The sequence below is a fragment of the Centropristis striata genome, chromosome 24 (assembly GCF_030273125.1).
Source record: "Centropristis striata isolate RG_2023a ecotype Rhode Island chromosome 24, C.striata_1.0, whole genome shotgun sequence".
Taxonomy (NCBI): Eukaryota; Metazoa; Chordata; class Actinopteri; order Perciformes; family Serranidae; genus Centropristis; species Centropristis striata.
The window spans coordinates 5,260,608-5,282,181 of record NC_081540.1 but is presented as its reverse complement, the minus strand read 5'-3'; the positions used below and the strand labels follow the sequence as shown (position 1 = coordinate 5,282,181).

Here is a 21,574-nt window from a genome sequence, read left to right as displayed (position 1 = left end):
GTTTGGGGTCACCCAGAAAATGTCTGTGTTGTTTTCTATGAAAACAAACTGTTTTATTCATGAAATGAGTTACAAAATGAATCGAGAATATAGTGAAGACATTGACAAGGGTAGAAATAATTCTAACCTGTACAAATCTCCAAATTTATCTCGAGATCATTTTATTGCTTCTCAAATCAGCACAAAACAATAAAGACATTTCTAAGTGACCTCAAACTTTTGAGCAGTAGTGTAAGAAATATCAAATATTTATATATATTTCTAATAACATGCATAACTTGGTAAGTCGGGAGGAAACCGGAGCACCCGGAGAAAACCCGAAGTCTGTGGAAAGAACATGGAAACTCGACGTCCGTCACCTGGTCCTCTGCGTCCGTCTCCTGGTCCTCTGCGTCCGTCTCCTGGTCCTCTGCGTCCGTGTCCTGGTCCACTATGTCCGTCTCCTGGTCCTCTGCCTCCGTCTCCTGGTCCACTATGTCCGTCTCCTGGTCCTCTATGTCCGTCTCCTGGTCCTCTGCGTCCGTCTCCTGGTCCACTATGTCCGTCTCCTTGTCCTCTATGTCCGTCTCCTGGTCCTCTGCGTCCGTCTCCTGGTCCTCTATGTCCGTCTCCTGGTCCTCTGCGTGCGTCTCCTGGTCCTCTATGTCCGTCTCCTGGTCCTCTGCGTCCATCTCCTGGTCCTCTGCGTCCGTCTCCTGGTCCTCTATGTCCGTCTCCTGGTCGAAATTTTTTTTCTAATTACATGCATATCATGGGAAGTCGGGAGGAAACCGGAGCACCCGGAGAAAACCCGAAGTCAGTGTGGGAAGAACATGGAAACTTGACGTCCGTCTCCTGGTCCTCTATGTCTGTCTCCTGGTCGAAATTTTTTTTCTAATTACATACCTTGCGAAGTCGGGAGGAAACCGGAGTACCCGGAGAAAACCCGAAGTTCTGTGGGACTTGACAGACTATATAAACGTGGGTAAAATTGCAGACCACACATTTCTGTCTGTCTGTCTGAACTAATCCTCTGAACGTGAGCAACAGGGCAGACAGTTCTTCAGGCACTTGGCCATGGAAGACAACATCCTGGAGATAGCGGGCCCCTTCTGCAGACATGTATTCTCCTGGCTGACTTTGGCACAGGCTGGAGAGACTCTCTTGGACTTCCCACAAAAAAACCTCTTAATTTTGGCTCCAAATGAGAGGTTCTGCTTCTGCAACAGCAGTTGTGCTGTTAACGCCTCGCCAAGGGCTTCCTCAAAAACCTCACGATCATCCTCATTGGACATCATGGCGTCCCGCAGCCGAGTTCTTGACCCAAACTCCTGGTCAAGCTTTTCTATGATGGGGATGTGGATTTTTCCAGACGCCTTGGGGAGAGTGACCTTACCTACAATCTTCTTTCTCAGACGTTCAACCAGCTCACTAATGCCCTCATCAAACATACAATACCTGAAGGGGCAGGCGATGTGATTCATTAGCTTGAGTAGAAATTTGCAGAGAAAGGCCCTGTCACGCTGAATCAGTGCCTCTGCAGAACTGGCAGGATGATGGATATCCTGGTCTGGACTGGAGCCATTAGGACTCTCAGCGCGAATCTCCTCAATCTCCAACTCCAGGTGAGTACAACCCTCTGGATCCTCCAGGTATAACACCTCCAGCTCTTGGTCCAGGTCGTCCATCTTCTGGTCCTTGGTGCTGTTCTCCTGGGCCTTGGTGTCTGTCTCCTGGTCCTCGGCGTCCGTGTCCTCGGCGTCCGTGTCCTCGGCGTCCGTGTCCTGGTCCTCGGCGTCCGTGTCCTGGTCCTCGGGGTCCTGGTCCTCAGGGTCCGGGTCCTCGGCGTCCGTCTCCTGGTCCTCGGCGTCCATCTCCGGGTCCTCGGCGTCCATCTCCTGGTCCTCAGCGTCCATCTCCGGGTCCTCGGCGTCCATCTCCGGGTCCTCGGCGTCCATCTCCAGGCCCCCGTAGTCCATTTCCTGGTCCTCGTAGTCCGTGTCCTGTACCTTAATGCAATTCTCCTGATCTGGAGAAGACAGCTCGGAGAGTTCACTTACCTGGCTTTCTTGATCATCAGGAGTCTCAGGTGATGGCTCTTTTATGCCCATTATTTCTCTCAAGATACGGCTGACGCAATAAGCCATTTCTTCAATGGGAGATTCATAGGAAGATGGGGAGTCAACAGAAATCTGTGATTGCTGGGAAGGTTGGGGAGGGGATGATGGCCAGATTAAATATATTGCCTGGTTCACCCTCTTCGCCACCTGTGTCGCTAACAACTCCTGCAGTTTTTCAACGTGTTTGGACGGCGTTGGGGATTCTGCACCAAAACTCCTGTGAAATGAAGATCCAAGGCTGGCTAGGATGTCTTCTTCTGACACACTGAAATAGTTGCGCTCGCTTTGCAGTGTGTCGTTTATATCATCCTCCTCTTCCATCTTTGCGTCCATCCTGCTACGAATCTGAGGCACCACCTCGACAAAGACTTCATCAGTGATGAGCTCTAACAGCACTTGACACAGTTTGAACAACACACTGTTTTTGGTTGTTTCTGAGTCAAGTTTGCCTTCACTTATCAACTTCCAGCCGCTGCACAAACAAAAAAAAAGAAGAAGAAATGGTTAAGCAAAAAATGTAACCAGTGTTTACATATAGCCTGTGTTTACATATACCCTGCATACACTTGGTTTTAAAATGCATCTTAGATGATCGGATCACAAGCGGACAGATGACACATCATTGTTTGTATCATGCGTCTCCAAGGGTGTCCAGCTGACTATTGTGTTACTACCTACCATTTTTACACTTGTATATAGTGCTGACCACTTGGGCTCAGATTGCCCAAGATGCATTTTTAAAACCTGTGTAAACGGGGTAATGCATATATTACAAATATGTTCTAATGTCTGAGATTAATTTTAACTTGTGACTTACTGTTGTTGGATGGTCCGCACATAGCCACTGACCGTTCCTATAAACGTTTGGAACATAGGCACGTCTAAATCACTGCATCTCAGGTCTCCCAGTTCATCTTCAGGAATCTAGAGAGAAAAACACAGAAGAAAAGAAAAAATATGGTCAGGCATCAGTTTTACAAACACAAAAAAACAACAACTACATTTGCAAAATTGTTAATAGCACCAGGTGACACCAGGATTCCCAATAATGTAATAAGGTATTACATTATCTGTAAAAACGTTATTACAGCATCAGTCAAATAAAATCAATGACTTTATTTATCCCCGAAGGGAAATTCAAGTCAGGATACTTTATTACATTGTTGGTGAAGTTATTTCATTATTGGGTTTTATTACATTTTCGATCGAGTTAAGTGCACATTTTATTACATTTTCAGGCGTTATTACATTATCAGGAAATTATTACATTATAGGGTGCTCCAATTGTGCTGAAAGGATTAATACATTAATAAATATGATGAATAGAATATGATGGAAAAGTCCATTTTCAGTAGTTCAATTCAAATAGCCCAAACCAAGTATTGAGTCGAGAGCTGCAACAATTACTCAACTATTTGAACAATAATCAATTGTTAAATTAATCGTCAACTATTTTGATAATCGAATAATTGGTTTGAGTTGTTTTTTAAAAGACAATAAGTCCAAATTCTCTGATTTCAGCTTCTTCAATGTGAATATTTCTGATTTCTTTTATTTTTCAACATTTTATTGACCAAGCAACTAATTGATTGATTGTTCAAATAATCGACAGATTAATCGATAATAAAATAATAGCTGCCCTAATTGAGTCATATAGCATTTCCGTATTAAACATACTTTTTGAAATTGGTCTTCTGTAATATGACATTTTTTTGAGACCCTAAATTTGACGTCTTCATTAAATGTAAGCCATAATCATTATAATTAGAAGACATTAAATAAATGAAGACATGAAATGTTTCATTCTGTGTGCAATGGATCTATATAATGTGTTATTTCCAGTTTTTGAATTGAATTACTGACATAAATCAACTTTTCTATGATATTCTAATTTATTGAGATGCACCTATATATATCTGAGTGGATTTTCTTACCTTGTAGTCCATGTTGAGTGGTAGTTTGTCCATTTAAGCACTAAAAAATACTCTCACTGTGGAGCTGTGAGTGGATGTGACTGTCTGTTCTTCTGTCTTTCACTTTATTATAAACTCATAAACACTGTGTACAATAGAATGTATGATAATGAACAACTTACGTCACAGCGCAACGTCAGAGAGTCGCTTTGATCTTCGATGTTGACCTTTCCTCAAGATTCTATGCGCGCTCACGCACACACGTGTATGCTTGCGCGCACACGAGATTTCGAATCTCTCCGATTTCACAAATATGACTGTCAAGAAAATAAAAAATGAAATAATGCTTGCAAAATGCAGGACATTTAGGGAAAAATAAAATAACTATTTGTATGAATTTTGAGCAAATTATTTATTGTGAATGTTGCATTAGATATGTGGTTTTCTGTTACTTTCAGGGCTAATTTTATGTCTCTATTGTTTTATTTTTAACACAATTCTGTCGTTTTGTTAACACAATTCTCTGTATTTTTTTTAACAATCATAAATACAACAAAAGCATTTTAGACTTTTTATTTTTTTTTATTTTTACAATGTAAGTGTTTAATGCTTGCTTGCTGATAGTTTTAATGGTGATGTAGTTTCCTGTTACTTTTGGGGTTGGGATTCATACGAAAAGGCTCAGTAATATTAAAGTTTTTGTTTTCAGTGATATTAAAATGCATTTTTTTCTTTGCATTTTTTAAAGCTTCTTAAAGGAGCACTTGCTTCTTTTTTTGCCAAATCATTGTATGGATATAATATTTTGCTAGTTTATTAAGAGGAGAAACTAGTTTTTTTTAACTTATAGATATCAGCATGAAACTACCCCAGTTTTTTATTTACATTAAGACAAAAAATGTTTGCGTTGCAATTTTCTGAAGTTGGATGTTTAGATATGCAAATGAGACATGCGCTCATTAAATATGAACTTGCATATATTTCCGGAACATAAATCTCAAAATTGGATAAAGCAAATTTGAAAGTTATTATTTTATTTTGTTGATATATGTATGATAGTGTTTTACAAGAGGAAACTGTGATATCTCCTTTTATAATTTCATAAATCAGTGAGTGACTGTACACACAGACAGCAGTACATTAATGTAATCTTCAATTAAATATTTGAAGCTCAACCATAAATAGCATGATGTCATTGATTGAACATAATTCCTATAAAATTGAAGATTAGTATTTATATTTCAGAGTGAATGGAAGGAGTGTAATTTGCTGAAGGTCCAAATAGATCAAAATGTTAAATCTACTGTATTTTAACCTTGATTACATATTACAGGATTGGATTGTAAGCCATTCATGTTTCTGTCTTAAATCCATCAGTTTTTCTTCCATGTTGGATATTTATATAAGATAAGACATTGAGATAATTGTATTTACAAGCAATTTTAATATTGACAAAACCTTAGAAAATTACACACTGACATGGTTAAAAAAAACACGGTCACAATAATACTGATACAACTTCTACACTTAGCATAAATTAACAAAAAGAAACCTAATGTGAGGGAATATAGTGCAGCAGTGACGGGTCTTTTATTTGTTCAAACCTCAATTAAAAACACTGAAACAACCTCAGGATCACATAAAAATGAATCCCTGATGCTGCATTTACCAGGTTTGTTAAAAAAGGAAATACATTTTCACAAAAAGCATCCTTTATCAAGTCTGTTCTTATTTACACTAAGCCTCTCAAATATATCCACATGTAAATATGGCGATGATGATGATGTAGCTCAGCGTGGCGGGAGGAGAGCCTCTGCTGGAGCTGGTCAGCGGAGACGTGGAGGAGAAAACGGCGCTGCTTGCATTCCTCGGCACCAACACGTTGCAGATGTTGCCCTCGCAGCAGGACGAGCACATCTGGACAACGAGATTTAAACGTTTCAAGATAAGCAGAAAACAGGCGGTGGTTAGATGTGAAATAAGGTCTGTGGCTAACACGAGTTGAAGAGATGTTTGTGTTTTGTTTCACGACATAAAACACCTTTAACAAGTGGCTAACTTGTTCCCAGAACGAAATAAAATTATGGAAATAATTTCCACCTAAATAAATGCTTTAATTTAGCGAGAAAAAGTTTTGTTGAGTGGACAAAATGTAAATATGTTGGGTCAACATGATGTATTTGCGTTACTGTTACTTAATTACCAGGGGTCAGTCCAACTATATTTGTAAGGGTAATTGTAACATACTAATGTAATTTTCTTGGGCCATTTAAACGTGTATGACATTATTAAGAGTTACTTTATTTTATAGGTTAGTTACAACTACTTTTTAAAATAGTGAAGTACATGAATTAATTGTGCTGAGCCAACAAAAAACATATGAAAATGAACATAATAGTAATTATTCAGGAATTAAATATATTCAGCAATTGAATTAGGTTGTTTTAACAGAAAGTATTCTAGTAAATTTTAAATTGTTGCATTTTATGCTAAAACTACATGTTTTAAAACTGTTCAACTACAAAACATCATTTTATTTAGTAGAAGCTACATGTTAGACTAAGGATAAGGTAACAGACACCCAGTTTGCTTTTTTTGAGTGTGTTTCTCAGAGATCAGGTGTAGAAAATAAGTCCAGATAAGTAAAACCAGAGTAGACTGATCAAATCTGGACTAGATTATCTCAGAGAGGCTAGACACTCTTTGAAACACAGTTTCTGATTTGTGACTTTCACTCTTCATAAATAATTTTAAGCCAGATTGTATAGAGATTTGTGCTCTTCGCAGACATCCTACTCTGGAATCAGTCCGACGTACAGATTTTTCTCCGAGAGCCTGAATGTGACAGCAACTCAAACCAACTGTCCCATAGAGACCAATGAGAACCAGGAATTTATAGAAGAAAAATCAGTATTTTAACCTGCAATATTGCTCACAATTTTAAAAATACAGACATGAACATTACATTTACGTGTTCAGCAGAGCCTTTTCTTTCTGATGATCCTAATATTTTGTTGTTAGGACTCTGTTAGGCGCAGTTTGAGAGGTTCGATCTCCATCAAATGACCCCATGACAATGATAATTTTCAGGTTTGCCGACAAAAATACAGTCATGGAAAAAATGATTTGACCACCCTTATTTTCTTCAATTTCTGGTTCTTTTTTTTTTTACTAAAAGTACATTTGTTTGAACAAATATAATGATAACAACTAAAATAGCTGATAAGAGTTTAATTTAAGAGCTGATATCTAGACATTTTCCATGGTTTTCTTGATGATGATTTTGATTATTATCGAGAAAACCATATTGCCTTAGTTTTACCAGGCACTAAAATGAACAAGAAATTTAAGAAAACAAGGGTGATCTAATAATTTTTTCCACGACTGTATGTAGTTTAACTTCCTCTCTCTAGTACTCTGCAGCTTCTCTGTTTTTGACAGAACTTTAACGTACCTGATAGCCATTATCGGTGACATCAGCACAGCCGGTGTACAGACAGTCGTCCAGCGCCGCACAACGCTTTGTCACGGACACGCTTTCCCCGTGGTTGTCCATCATGTGTAGTGTGAGACAGTATTTGGCATCTGGAAGACATGGCACACTTTAATTTGTGCACCTTAGAAAGATAGTGGAGTTTAATGGCAGAAGTAAATGAACATGCTGACCTCTGGGACAGTAAACGTCCGGCGCCCAGCGGTTACACTCATAGTTATCTGCAGCGTCTTCACATGTGAAGCACTTGAAGCCACCGGGGTGAGGTGTCGCTGTGGAGGACACACACACACACAACATCCTGGAACCTGGCCTCACAGAAATCCGTGAAATAGCCACGGATTTCGCTTAACTCAAAATCCGTGGAATAGCCATGGAATCGCTCAAATTTCCGTGAAACTGACACGGATTTCGCTACAATGCAAGTTAATGACAGTCATATCCCGTGGCTATTCCAACATACAAAGTGATTATGTACATTCACTGAGTGAAGATTTAGAAAATAAAACATATATTTCTCGCTACAAATGTGATCAAAATCCATTTTTATGCAGAAACTAAGTCAAAATATTGATTTTTTCACTCAAAATGAGAGAACTGTCCGCCATGTTTTTTGTTCTGACCGCTGGCACCTTGAAAGTCACGTGACTTGGAACAAACCAATAGCCACGGGATATGACTGTCATTAACTTGCATTGTAGCGAAATCCGTGTCAGTTTCACGGAAATTTGAGCGATAACGTGGCTATTCCAAGGATTTTGAGTTAAGCGAAATCTGTGGCTATTTCACGGATTTCTGTGAGACCATGTTGCATCCTATCATACCTGGGGTTTGGCAAATTAATGTGGCGAGCAGCTTTCAGGGGCCCCTCGACAGGTGCACACAGGACCTGAGGCATGTTTATTAGTCTGCTTCCTCAATGGCACGATTATTGTTTCGGCTCTTTATTGATGTGATTGTTAATTAAGTCAGAAAAGCAATAACTCTGAGGCATGTGGTTTCTGTAGCTGTGTCTGTGCTCTGGGACAATAACACAACACTGTTTACTAGATCAGAAACGACCCCAGAGGTCTTTTGTACTGGCAGTAAAAAACAACCCGTATTTATCACAGTTTCCCTTTTGTTTCCACATGGGACACAAACCCTGTTCTGCTAGATGAAAATCTGTCCGACACATCCAGAACCCTTTTATACTAACCGTCACTGCCATTCATAATTGTACAGCCACTAGAGGGCGGTGTGGGACAGTCTAAAGCGTAAACATTGGTCGTTTTTTGCTGCCTGGTCAAACAAACTATAGGGTTGTTTTTGACGGGAGAACAGTCTAACTTTTTGCCTTAATTTATCTTGAAAAATGTTCTATCTATGTTGAAAAATGTTCTATCTATGTTGGAGATCTTGTTGGAAATTTTCCATTTTTTGCTTTAAAAATTGGATTAATTGCTTGTGTCATTATTAGTACTGCCGCTAGAGATCGATATGGTCATAAATATGGTTCATAATAACATATTCTCATGCTTTGGTTTCTGACTGGTAACAATCTATTCTGTCAATTATTATGTCAGTATCTCCGAATAATCGTCTCTTAACTAAACCTCTCAGATGAAGTGATACAATAATGACTTGTTTGTCGTTCCCATTGGTGAGAATCCCATCTGTTCTGGGTCTATCGGTCTCTGATCATGTTTCAGGCCAATTCTAATGGAATTCTTGCTATTTCATTCACATTTTTGTGATTTTAAAACACTTTAATGCCTCAAAACAATTCCTAGAAGGCCATAGTTTACCCATAAATGTAATTACACAGTATAATTTCTCTCTTACTTGAGGGATGCAGCAGGATAATGTCCGTCATGGAGAAGTCCCGTGACTGGACAGTTTTCTGCCAGTCAGCGATGCTGGTCATGAGCAGGACCCAGGCCACCGTTGGCCATGCCTCCATCGCTGGCCAAAAGGTTTCGTCATGCACTTTTCTGCTTGGACACGCGAACGCTGTGGGAGAGAAGGGAGAATTAGCTGCTTAAAATGTTGCTGCAAATAAATCCCAAGAAAGAGTTCTCTGAAAACTAGATTTTAAATGAATATCACGCATTCAAATGGAAAAGACGTGATTATTTTGTGGTTGTAGAGAAGCAGAGCCCACATCTAATAATAGAGTAAGAAGGTGATCAGCTGCTCACGCTGTGATCTTGCTTCATTATTTACACGTCAAAAGGAAACCCTGCCAGTCTGCAGACAAAGGACAGGAAGACATATTAGAACTATTACGTCTGACAAACATGAGTTATGTTTCAATTACAAGACCCCTTTCCCCCTCTGGGAGTTCAGCCATTAGTCCTCGCTCACCAGATGGGTTTCCTTTCTGTCATGCATTGGGTCATTTATTGGTAAAGCCAAGTCAGCATGTTATTGTCTTTGACTGCTTTAAACAGCAGCTCTGCTCACAGAGGAAACCCTCCTAACTGAATCAGCTTCTTGCCTAAATGACCAAAATGTCTTTGCCCATTGTTAGAGTGGGAATTTAAAGGGACAGTGCACCCCAAATTAAGTCCAAAAGTATCAAAATTCACTTAATAGTATCAAAAGTAAAAGTACTCGTTATGCAGAATTGACCCATTCATTGTTTCATATATATAAAAATATGTTATTTGACTATTTTTATTATTATTATTATTATTATTGATGCATTTATGTAGGCAGCACTTTTATTTCTCAGTCTAGGTGATGCGAGTTGCAGAGTGTTGGAGATATCAACAACAATTCTAAAAAATAATGATTTGCTAACCCTTTCTGACATGCATTAAATTGAAAACTACAGTTAATTTTTTGTTTTATTTTATAAATATGCACTGTCGCAATGTTTTTGGAATCGAAGGAACCACAGAAAGAAAATATTCCTACAGTTCCTCAACATATATTGATATGATAGCACTACAGATTGAAAGAAATGGGTAAAAATGTATTTTTGTTCTGAGGTGAACTGTCCCTTTAAGATCAGAAGCTTCTTGAATGAGCCACTTATACAAGTGCTCATGCATGTCTGACAGCTTTGGAAAAGAGTATTAATGTTGGCATGTAAAGTCTGTATTTATCTAAATAACTAAAGCCTGAGGTAACGGATACAGAGGGGTTACAGTGAGGAGTTTGTTGAGAGATTGAGGGACAAATCTGTTCATCATTTAGTGGCAGGAAATCATTTGTTTTCATTCCAAACTCCAAAGGAAGATCTGACAAGTCAGTGACAAACAGAAACTGTAACTCCCCAACACGAGCGTCGCCCTATAGCCTGAAGGACCAAAACCACGTTCAAAACATCCGACAGCTTATCGCTTCAAACGGAGCGTGATGACACAGTGACTCCACAGCGGCACATGAAACACACTTCAAAATAAGAGCATTCCTGTTAGTTGGACACCAAAGCTGAGTGGCCGTGGTTCATAAAGATTTAAAGATGAAATATTTCTTGTTCTGATGACAATTTAGAGAAGTTATTGGCAAAGTAGAGATGACAAAACAAGAATGTATACTGTTTGTAAAGAAGCCTTGCCAGTTCAGATAATGATCCATAATTATAACACTGCAAGAGTATATGAAAATAGATTTTTCAGAAACTCAGTTGGAAACCTCATGTAAAATGCATAAGTAGCAATCCTGCAAAGTACAAGACACACTTTGAATCCAAAAGCTTTTTATACATTAGATTGCTCACTTTTCTTATCGTACCTGACCTACTGTGCAGAGGTGAGAGGTCTAACATATAATACTACAATATATCCACTATACATATTATCAAAAAAGCCATATAATGAGCACACAAACATACTGTTTCTAGTAGAATTTCCGACCGTGCAAATAATCTTCAAAGCAAAAAAAACAACCATTTGTTCGTACCTCTCTGAAGGGTAGATGTGCATCAGTTTGTGGGGTAAAATTTATGGAATAATTTGGATTAATAAGTTGTTTTCCTTGGTGACATCTAACAGTATTCAGTTACAGTGGAGGCAGAACGCTCTCTATGAAATTCACTGAGACGTCCATCAATGAATTAAACACCACATGACCTGGTTTTGCTCCAGAATCGAGATCAGTGGTGAAAGATCAGAGATGGCTTCAGATGTTTTATCCCGGGGCACTGGGGCGGCTGTGTGGTTGTAAATGGTTGTTTTTTTAGCATTATGCATGCCCCAGTAACATCGATCCATGAGACAGAATAACCATACTGCACTATGGACGTCACTATCAGAGACTATTCAGTTAAAATATGGGTCTCAAACTGAAGATGTAGGCAATATACTATGAATAATTTTACTTAACATTTATGAGTAAAATCACTTTAAATGCTATGCAAGTATTTTAGATGACTAAAATTAACACAATAAATCACTGTATATTTATATTTGCATTGACTTTTTTTTGTTAGGTGGCTACCTCGAAAAGCAGAAAATGATGAATAAGTAAATGTTGTATAAAGAGCGATAAAGTCCGTATATAACCTGTATACTAACTTCCATACAGAAAATACTTAATATTGTGCCGTTTTCTACTGAAGTAGTTATTCTTTTTTTTTTGCTAAACTTAACCTCTGATTCACAATATTAACAGCGTGTTTAAAATACAGACTGTGCAACCATTTCATATCATAAGAACTGTACATTTTCATAAAATAGAAACTGGAGCATAAGAATAAGTTGACCTATTACGATGCATATTTGTGTCTATTTGTTAGACAGCTATCTCTAGTCTCTGTAATAATTGTTACACAAGAAATTAAACCAATTTATTGAGCAAAAATGGCAAATATTCCAACAATATCTCCAACCTGAACGACAGAATTTGTACACGTCATTATACATACACGTACAGTGCGCTGTCATTTTGTTCTTTCACAGGCTGCAGTTTGGTTGAATTTAGGCTAATTTATGCTACTGATCTAGGTATAGGGCAAATAGTTCCTGGTTCCATCCTGGTAAGACATTCTAAAAAACTGTTTAAACAGTACATAAATGCACGTAAATGCTGTGAAGTGCAGTAGTTACTAAAGGCCACTAGAGTGCAGTGTAGGACAGTGTAAATCGTAATCATTGGTCGTATTTTGCCTGCCTTTGTCTGCCTGTATCAACGACTTATAGGGCCGTTTTTGAAAGGAGAACAGTCTCAAATTTTCCTCAGTTCTCGCTTCTAAAATGTTAAAATCTGCTGCTTCCCTGGTGGTTTATTACATTAAACATATATCGTTGGGTTTTATGTGAATTTAGGGTTCAAAAACTTCCGATATCCATTTCATAGACCAAAAAAATAATCAATTGATGGAGAAAATAACCTGGGGCACGATAAAAAATGACTTAATTTGCTTATTGGAAGCTAAAGTACAGAGGCTGAGTTGTGGAAGCGCAGCCTGTATGATACGGTTTATTTGATGGGATTAGAAGTCTTTCAGTCCATGTCCTTGCATTCATTAAGCTTGTCGCTACTGTATAGCGCGTAATGATATTCTGTACGCTGAAAAGAAAACTTGAGATTAGCTCTCGGGCTCTGAGCTGTCTGAGAGATGCCGGGCCTGGCCGGGAATGAAACTTGGAGTGCGGGGGATTAGTACAATGGCTGGCTGTTACAGCTGGAGAGGATGGAGAGGGTTTATATCACTCAGGGTTCAATCAGCAGCGGCCCACTCCTTCAGGTCGCAGGCCCAAAGAATCTGGAGGAGAGCAGGTTTTAAATCTTCCTCTCACCCCAAACAACAGGGCATAAAGTCTGCAGATTGTGAGGGGAAAGTTTGCAGACTTTACTGTCATAGTGGCCAAAAATGATGTTTGTTATAGTCAGTTTGGCTCGGTGGGGATCAAGGTTATTATAGTTAACGAAAAATAACGAAATAATGAAAACTAGAATTGAAAAAACATTTTCGTTAACTGAAATAAAAAGAAAACGTTTTTAAAAAAACGATAACTAACTGAAGCTCTATTGTGTGGTTACAAAACTAACTAAAATTATAGTGAAAATGTCCTTCGTTTTCGTCTTTGTCAACTTTTTTCATACGTAAACCTTTTTGGTTGATATGAAATCTATTTCATCTATCTGGTTTTATGACTTAATAAACTTATTGGGGCTGAGATGGATCAGACAAAGGAAATAAAGGCAAAATTTATTGTGACCTTATTGAATCAGGCACCCAAGAAATACTTCATTACAAAAAACTAAAACTAATAAAAAACTAAACTAAAACTAAGCGTTTACAAAATTAAAAACTAATTAAAACTAGCAAACTCACTCTCAAAACTAATTAAAACTAACTGAATTTGAAAACAAAAATTGACAATGAAATTAAAACTAAAACTAATGAAAAATCCAAAACTATTATAACGTTGGACTAAAATAGGATTAAAATAGTGCCTGACTCGTGACCCTGCATGTGACCTCCTCATACCAGAGATAAGTCGGGTTTATCTGCAGAAATTCACAGGTTAAGCTGCCTTTATATTTCTTAAAATATACATAATTATATGTGTAAACAAGTAGCATGACAAGTTAATAAGAAAAAGATGAAGTTATTTCTGATTAAAGCCTGTTCAGGTAACATTCAGACAAACTGTGAGCTAATTACTTCACATCTTGTGTCTGCAGGCAGAGTTATGCTGCCTTCAAGTGCTGCCAGAGATTTCAGATTTACGACGGAAATTTACGACTAATGACCCAAAACATCGTAAATAACAAACTGGGAAAGTTATGAAACTTTCCCAGTTTGTCCCTGTTTCGTTTGCATTAGAAAGTTTTCTGAAATGTTATGTTTGTATATGCAAATGAGGCATTAAATATGCACTAATTTGCATCTGAACACTTGATAAAGTTATTATTTTATTTTGTTGATGTGTTAGATTTTAGAAATTTGGATATCTGCTTTTATCATTTCATAAATCAGAAAATACCATCAAAAGCCATTGTTAGGAACCAAAAAAAAAAAAGTCAAATATACATAGAAATGTTTGTTCTGGATGTTTTCTTTCCACTATTCTGAAAGAAGACATCTCAAAACTGACCAGTGCATGAAAATACATGTATTTGCCTGCAGAGTCTGACCTTAAATACAACTTTTTTTATTTAATTCATCATTTATGCATCACAGCAAGCTGCATTTTTGTTCCTTTTTAGCACTTTTATCAAGCTGCACGCCCCATCAGTTAAAAAAAATCCACTTTCACGCCATTAGCCATCGAGCAATGAGGCTAAATCTACTAAATATAGTGAAATATACAGCCAGATGTTTGTTTTGGGTGTTTTCTTACCACTGTTCTGAAAGAATGGTAGAAAAATAGTAAATAAAAGTTTTTGCCAAGTTTTTGACCTTAAACGTGCAGAAAAGCAGCTGTAGCAGCTATAAAGTTGATTATTTTATGAGTTTTATTGGAACACATGAAGGCCGGTCCACTGATGGACATCACAGAGAAACGGAGCGATGGCTCAAACACCCTGAGGGCCTCTGCACTTGTTCAAACCCATTCTGTCAACCCTGAATGCATCATATACTGAATGGTGAAGGAAAAAACACCTTCAGGAGAAACTCCAACAGATCTCCACCAACAGATCTAAAACAAAAAGATAAATATAAACTGTTTAACTCCTAGAATGGAGGATAATTGCTCCACGTTTGGTCATGCGCGTCAAAAGAATACAGCTTTCAGGCCACCAGGGTCGCCTTTGAAGTTCAGCCGATATCCAGCAGACACATATGGCAGCAGCTTAACTTGTGTTATACAACGGCTCATGTTTTTCACTTCTGCACCGAGGTCGGAGATGCATGACTGCACCGCAGAAATTATTACAGTAAGTGTTGCTGAATTCTCCCGTCTTAAGCTGCTTAACACTTCACTGTTGACTCAGAAACACCTCAGTGCTCCAGCTTTATCAGCACATGTAATGTACATGTGCTTATAAAGGGTCAATTAGTGAAGAAAACTCTTTCTTCCTCACTGGAAGTACATTTACTCAAGTATTACACAATTTAAAACTACTTTATACTTATATTTCACTACATCTTGGAGATAAATATTGTACTTTTACTCCAGTTGGCTACATGTCTTTGATAGCTTCAGTCAATAGTTACTTTTAAACATGATCAGATTATTAGAAAGTATAATTCATGATGTATTATTAGTAATATACTAATTAAAATTAGCTCCACCTTGACCAGATCCTATGTTAAGGAAATAAATGCATCGAAAAATATAATCAAATAATATATATTTTGTTCTGTAAAAGTCCACTAAGCATAGTAGATTTTAAATGCAGGACTTTTACTTGTAACAAAGTATTTTCTGTGATGTAGTATTAATAATTTTACTTCATAAAAGACCTGGATACTTTTTCCGCCTTTGGGAAAAATTAAATTCTGTTACAAGTTACAGTCCTGTATTTAAATAATTGTTACTAAGTAAAATAATCACAATTATTTTTTTAATTTTAATTTGATTTATTTAAAATGTTGTATTATTATTATTATTCATTTTTATTTTTTCATTTAGTATTTTTTTCATTTTTATTCTACTTTTTTCTATTATTATTTCTTATTTTACTTAATTATTTATTTTATTATTATAGGGTCGTTTTGCTTTGTCTCCTTTTCACTGGAATGGACAACCATTGTTCTTGTTTGTTGAAGAAAAACAATAAAAAATGTTGAATTAAATAAAAACAACGATGCATCAGTAGACTTAAAGTATCAATATTATGCAGCAAAATGTCCTTTAAGTGTTTTATTATTATAATATAAATAATCGGTGGAGATAATTAACTACATACTGTTTATTAGTTTAATTAATAACATTTTATAATATTCCATAAATCTTTTGCCGTTTGTTTTAAAGTAAATAGATATTTTTTTCCACTAAATTGAAGTCAACTACAGTACTTAGTTACATTTTATTTATAATAAATAAAGTCCTATACGACATAAATCACAGCAAATGCACTGTGTACATGTGTAATTCTATACATACAGTGAATATAAATGTGTGAACTACATTTAAATGGCATTAATTATAGAAAAAAAACACTCTTCTGTCAGCATACACGTGATTAAAGATCAAAGTGCGCTCCAAATCTGCACATAAATTACAACAGCGTGAATAATTAAAAAGAAGACTGCAGCGTTATGAATACTGGATCTGATATGTTGCTTTCATAACCATTATTAAACCTAATATTAATCCTTGGATATATGACCACAAACGGAATCCAACCATCAGTTCACAAGTGCGTTTCAAATATCATTTTATCTTTAATTAGCGCACTTAATTACTTCGCGTGCATGACGCTCACACACACATTAACGCTGATATTCACGCGCCCACTCAGACACTCTGATACTTTATATTAAAACTTACTCACCGGATTTATGTCCTCGGTAAACCGTCAGGAGACCCGCAGCAAAAAGAGGAAAATCACAAACTAACTGAGCTGCTCAGAGGAGCTGCGGGAGGAGGCGCTGCTACGTCACTGTGACGTCACTGCCACTCTGCAGCTGGATCACAGGGGGAATTAATCCATTCATCCATTATCGTTAACCGCTTATCCGCAATGATCATTTAAAACTCTAAAACTTGTAAATACTACAAAATAAAGTGATAAAATTGTGAAAATGTCAAGCGATCTTTTTGTACAGAGAAACAGTGATTTTTTTTCTTGTTATGTATTTATTATAATTTAATCATGTAATTTCTATTGTTATAAAATACATTTGCATTGATTTGTTTTCAATATCATTTTTTTATTTTCTAATACAACTATAATTCTGTCACAATTTTAACAATACAGTTGGAGAAAATAACTCCACTTTTCTAATATTTATTGGGAAAACAAAATGGCTTTTATGTAAAAAAATAAAATAAAATAATTAAGAAGTAAACATATATTTTATGAATGTCAGAAATATTCCTTAAAAAATGAAGAGTATTCACACTTTAATCAATCATTCAGTTAAGATGGAAAAATGTTATATTATGCTACATAAATAAAAGTTCAGCAGATTGTCAATTTATTAATTTTACTGGGAAAATGTTACATTTATTTATTTATCTATGTTTATACATGTTTAATTTACAAAATTCACAATTCTTCTTTTAAAAAAATCACACATCCCGATAAATGGTTAATTAGATTAATCGTGTACACAATTTTTAATGAAATAATTTCAATTTTGGAGATAACAAATTCATTAAAGCCTTGTTTTTTTCCACTAAATATTTGAAAAGTGGGATTTATTTTCATTTTTTGTTACTGTATTGTAACAATCATCACTACAGTCAATTAAGTACAATTAAGGCAAAAATATTTTGACATCAGATATACATTAGAAACAGTCAAATGTTGGAAAATAACTAAATACATTCATCCAAGAACTGTACTTAGATATGTATCTTTACTCTTCTACATTAATTTGAATGAAATTTTACACAAAAAAGCATATGATTAGTGTTTAAATTCTGATTTATTTTTAGATTAAAGTGTGTGAGAATTCAACCAACACATGTTTAACGAAGATCATTAAGATTAATGTCTTTCAGATATGTAAATGAAAGCTTGAGGGTTTTGCTCAGGATCAAAAAGTGAGTCTTCTCTGCAGTATAATGAGCATGCATCATCTCTGCAGGCGGATTACAAGGAGACCCCACAGACCTCTGGGTTCTCCACATTCCTGCAGTGAGACACATGGTGTACACGGAGTTATCAGGCGGAGGCAGCGGCCCTCTGACCCGCTGGATACGGGATCCCTGACAGGCAAGCATCAGGGACAATAACAGGCCTTCAGACCTTTGTCAAACACAGGAATTTAAGGAGCATATGCACACAGATAACTGGACAGATGGCCGGCACATCATGGAGGAGGCTTTCAGAGACTTTCACGCTGCTTGAGTTACAAAAACTGACAGAAAAAGAGAAAAAATATGCTGGAAATAAGGACAAACATGACAGCTGAATAGGATTTTTTTTTTTACTTATAGATATAACCATGAAACTTCCTCAGTTTGTTATTTACATTAAGACAATATTTTTTTGCATTGCAAGTTTTCTGAAATTTTATGTTTAGATATGAAAATGAGGCATGCACTAGTTACATTTGCATATATTTCCAGGACATAAATCTGAACATCTCATAAAGCAAACTTCAAAGTGACTATTTTATTTTGTTGATATATTAGATTCAAAGTTTTTTACAAAAGGAAATTAAAATATATATCTTTGATAGTTTCATAAATACTGTCAAAAGCCATGAAAAAAAAAATCATGTTTTAAGGAGCAAAATGTTGAGATTTATGTGAAAAAAACTCATTTTGAGTAGACGGCCTTTAAAGATGTCATACATTCTGAATGGAAATGACTATTTGAAGACAAAATATTGAATTCAATTCATTAGAACATGTAAAACACATCATATTTTGTAGGATTATGCTGCAACAGAATGCTAAATTTAGAAGAAATCTACAAGATATAGTAAAAAATATACACCCAAATGTTTGTTCTGTATGTTTTATTTCCACTAAATAATACATTTTATGGGACATAAATTTACCAGTGCATGGAAAAAAAACATGTTCTTGCCTGTAGAGTGTCACCTTAACTACACATACAAACATATTTCCAGTTTAATAATAAAGGTGGAGACAGCATGGCACGCCTTTAGGGCGATTTTACATGTATTTCCATGAACAAATCAGCCACAAAGCACTCCAGTTTCCAGTTTCCTGCAGTATATCACAGCTTTAAACACATTCAATATCCATCCTGTTTGATGAATATATACCACACTCATACATAAACAGTTTCCAGTGGAAAAAAACCCACATCTCTCAAGCTCAGTCTCTGAGAAAATAGATTTATTATTCAAATAAGCGACATATACACAGTGGCTTCATGGTTCTAATCATCAGAAAGCATATGAATATAGATGAGCTGCAATCATTTACAGAAAGTTTGTATTATTTTTAATGCACAGCTCGGTGATTCACATTCATATAGTCAGACATTATAATTTACTGTACAGACATAAAGAGCTGCAGGCAGAAGATCCACACTAAGGCACTAAAGAACACAACAGCTGTTTGTTTCTTGCACTAAAGGCTGATTTATCAAACTGAGACAAGAATCAATATGATACATAAACTGTGAGACTGTAAATAAGAAGTGGACGTGCATTCTTTTTAATGGCCAGCAGGGGGCGACAAATAGTTTAGGAGTCAATGAGAAATAAGCCTATTTCTCACTTGATTTATTACCTAAATTAACAGTTTCACAAAATGTCTCTTTGTGTCTCTTTCTATTCGTATTTTCCTAATAATTTTATGATCTTAATCAAGAGTTTCAAGTCTTTTAAAACAGCATGATGTTCATGTTGTAAATGATGGTCCCATTTAGAGTAAAATAGATGATATTCGGTTGCAAGAAAAGTATGTAAAAGCTTTGAAATCATCATTCAGTAGTTGAAATGAGCCCTAATTTACAAAATTGAAATGCTGCTTACATAAATGCATCAATATTAATTATCCAATAATACATTTAGAATATATAAAACAATCTAAATTAGTGCATTCTGCATAATGCATGGCCAACATCTGCAAAAAAATAAAATAATGCCATGCATATGCATTAATATCTATCCTCACAAACCGTGCATGGTAGAGTGGCAAGAAAAAGCATGTAAACCTATTGAAATTACCTAATTTTCTGCATTAATTTGTCATAAAATGAGATCTGATCTGCATCTAAATCCCAAGTATAGACAAACAATTATAATATGTCATAATTGAACACAAATCCATTAAACATTCATAGTGCTGGTGGAAAAAGTAAGTTAAAAGGAGTTTTTTTCCGGTTATTTAATCCAAGGATTCACTTCTTTTTTCCACCAGCACTATGAATATTTAATGCATTTGTGTTCAATAAAGACATGAAATATTATAATTGATTGTGTGGTATTAGGTTAAGTACTATGCTTGGGACTTTGATGCAGATCAGATCACATTTTAGGACAAATTAATGCAGAAAATTAGGTAATTTCAAAGGTTTTACATGCTTTTTCTTGCCACTTAATGCATATGCATAGCATTATTTATTTTTTTTGCAGAATTTAACCATGCATTATACAGAATGGACCCACTCAGATTGATTTATACATTCTAAATGTATTATTTGACTATTATTATTGATGCATTTATGTAAGCAGCTTTTTAATTTTGTACATTTGGGCTAATTTTAACTACTTAATATACAAATTAGTCATGTTTTTTATGTTAAATCTCGATCTGATCACATATGGTTGCTTCCGGCTCCAAAATATTGAGATATCTTTGGCCCAAATGACAAACTGGAGGCTCTGTCCACTTCTTTTATACAGTCGACGGGTGTGACGGTGTAGTTAATCATTCAATCGCTGCCTCTTTAAGATAAAAGGAGACTCCGTATCTCTGGAGCTGAAACTGCCCCAATAAAAGACTTTAATTACTTTGGCTGAAACACAATCTGAACAGTATTTCCTCACACTTTCTGCTCTATCAATTGATAACAAAGGGAAGAAAGAGGACATGTCAGATAAACAAATCCTGCTTTATGCTCCACATCACCATAAAAATAACTATAATAAGTTAAAATTAGCTTTTTTGACCGCTTATTAAGCCCCACCACCTTTAGTTAAAGCAGAAAAACACACTTTTCTTATTGGTTTTTGGGAGGAAATGATTAATCTGTTATGGTTTCCAAGTTATAATTTGACAATTATAGCTAGAAGAGGGGTTTTATGGTTGATTTAAGCTTTTTTCCGTCATAAAAATCACATTATTTGTTGAGAAATATCAGCAGTTAATCACAATTTCCGCCTCTTCCACTTGTTCATGTTCAGTATCATTACGGAGGCGTAAGACTTGAGATGCTACACTTTAAAAAATAATGAATCATGTGTCTTTTCTTTGAGACACCAAACAACCGTGTTACATCTCAGCACATCGGTGTTAAAGACGACTCATCCTTTGTGAATATGATTTAGTAGATGTTCTAAAAAAAAAGGAGAGAACAGAGAGTGCAGC

The 21,574-nt window shown here is 36.1% G+C and overlaps 2 protein-coding genes across 2 annotated transcripts; both read right to left on the bottom strand.

Annotated features, from left to right (window-relative positions):
* Positions 1 to 441: 441 nt before the first annotated feature.
* LOC131963172 (uncharacterized) lies at positions 442 to 4,133 on the bottom strand. The gene is made up of 4 exons (XM_059328326.1): positions 4,034 to 4,133; positions 2,917 to 3,023; positions 826 to 2,571; positions 442 to 455 (listed from the first exon to the last, which is right to left on the bottom strand). The coding sequence occupies exons 1-3, from the start codon at positions 4,064 to 4,066 to the stop codon at positions 1,005 to 1,007; spliced, it is 1,707 nt and encodes a 568-aa protein (XP_059184309.1). The 5' UTR covers positions 4,067 to 4,133; the 3' UTR covers positions 442 to 455; positions 826 to 1,004.
* A 1,035-nt stretch (positions 4,134 to 5,168) lies between these two features.
* On the bottom strand, positions 5,169 to 17,046 carry LOC131963170 (ly6/PLAUR domain-containing protein 6-like). The gene is made up of 5 exons (XM_059328324.1): positions 16,887 to 17,046; positions 9,330 to 9,497; positions 7,679 to 7,777; positions 7,467 to 7,597; positions 5,169 to 5,929 (listed from the first exon to the last, which is right to left on the bottom strand). Exons 2-5 carry the CDS (start codon positions 9,445 to 9,447, stop codon positions 5,759 to 5,761), a joined length of 519 nt encoding a protein of 172 aa, XP_059184307.1. The 5' UTR covers positions 9,448 to 9,497; positions 16,887 to 17,046; the 3' UTR covers positions 5,169 to 5,758.
* Positions 17,047 to 21,574: the final 4,528 nt, after the last annotated feature.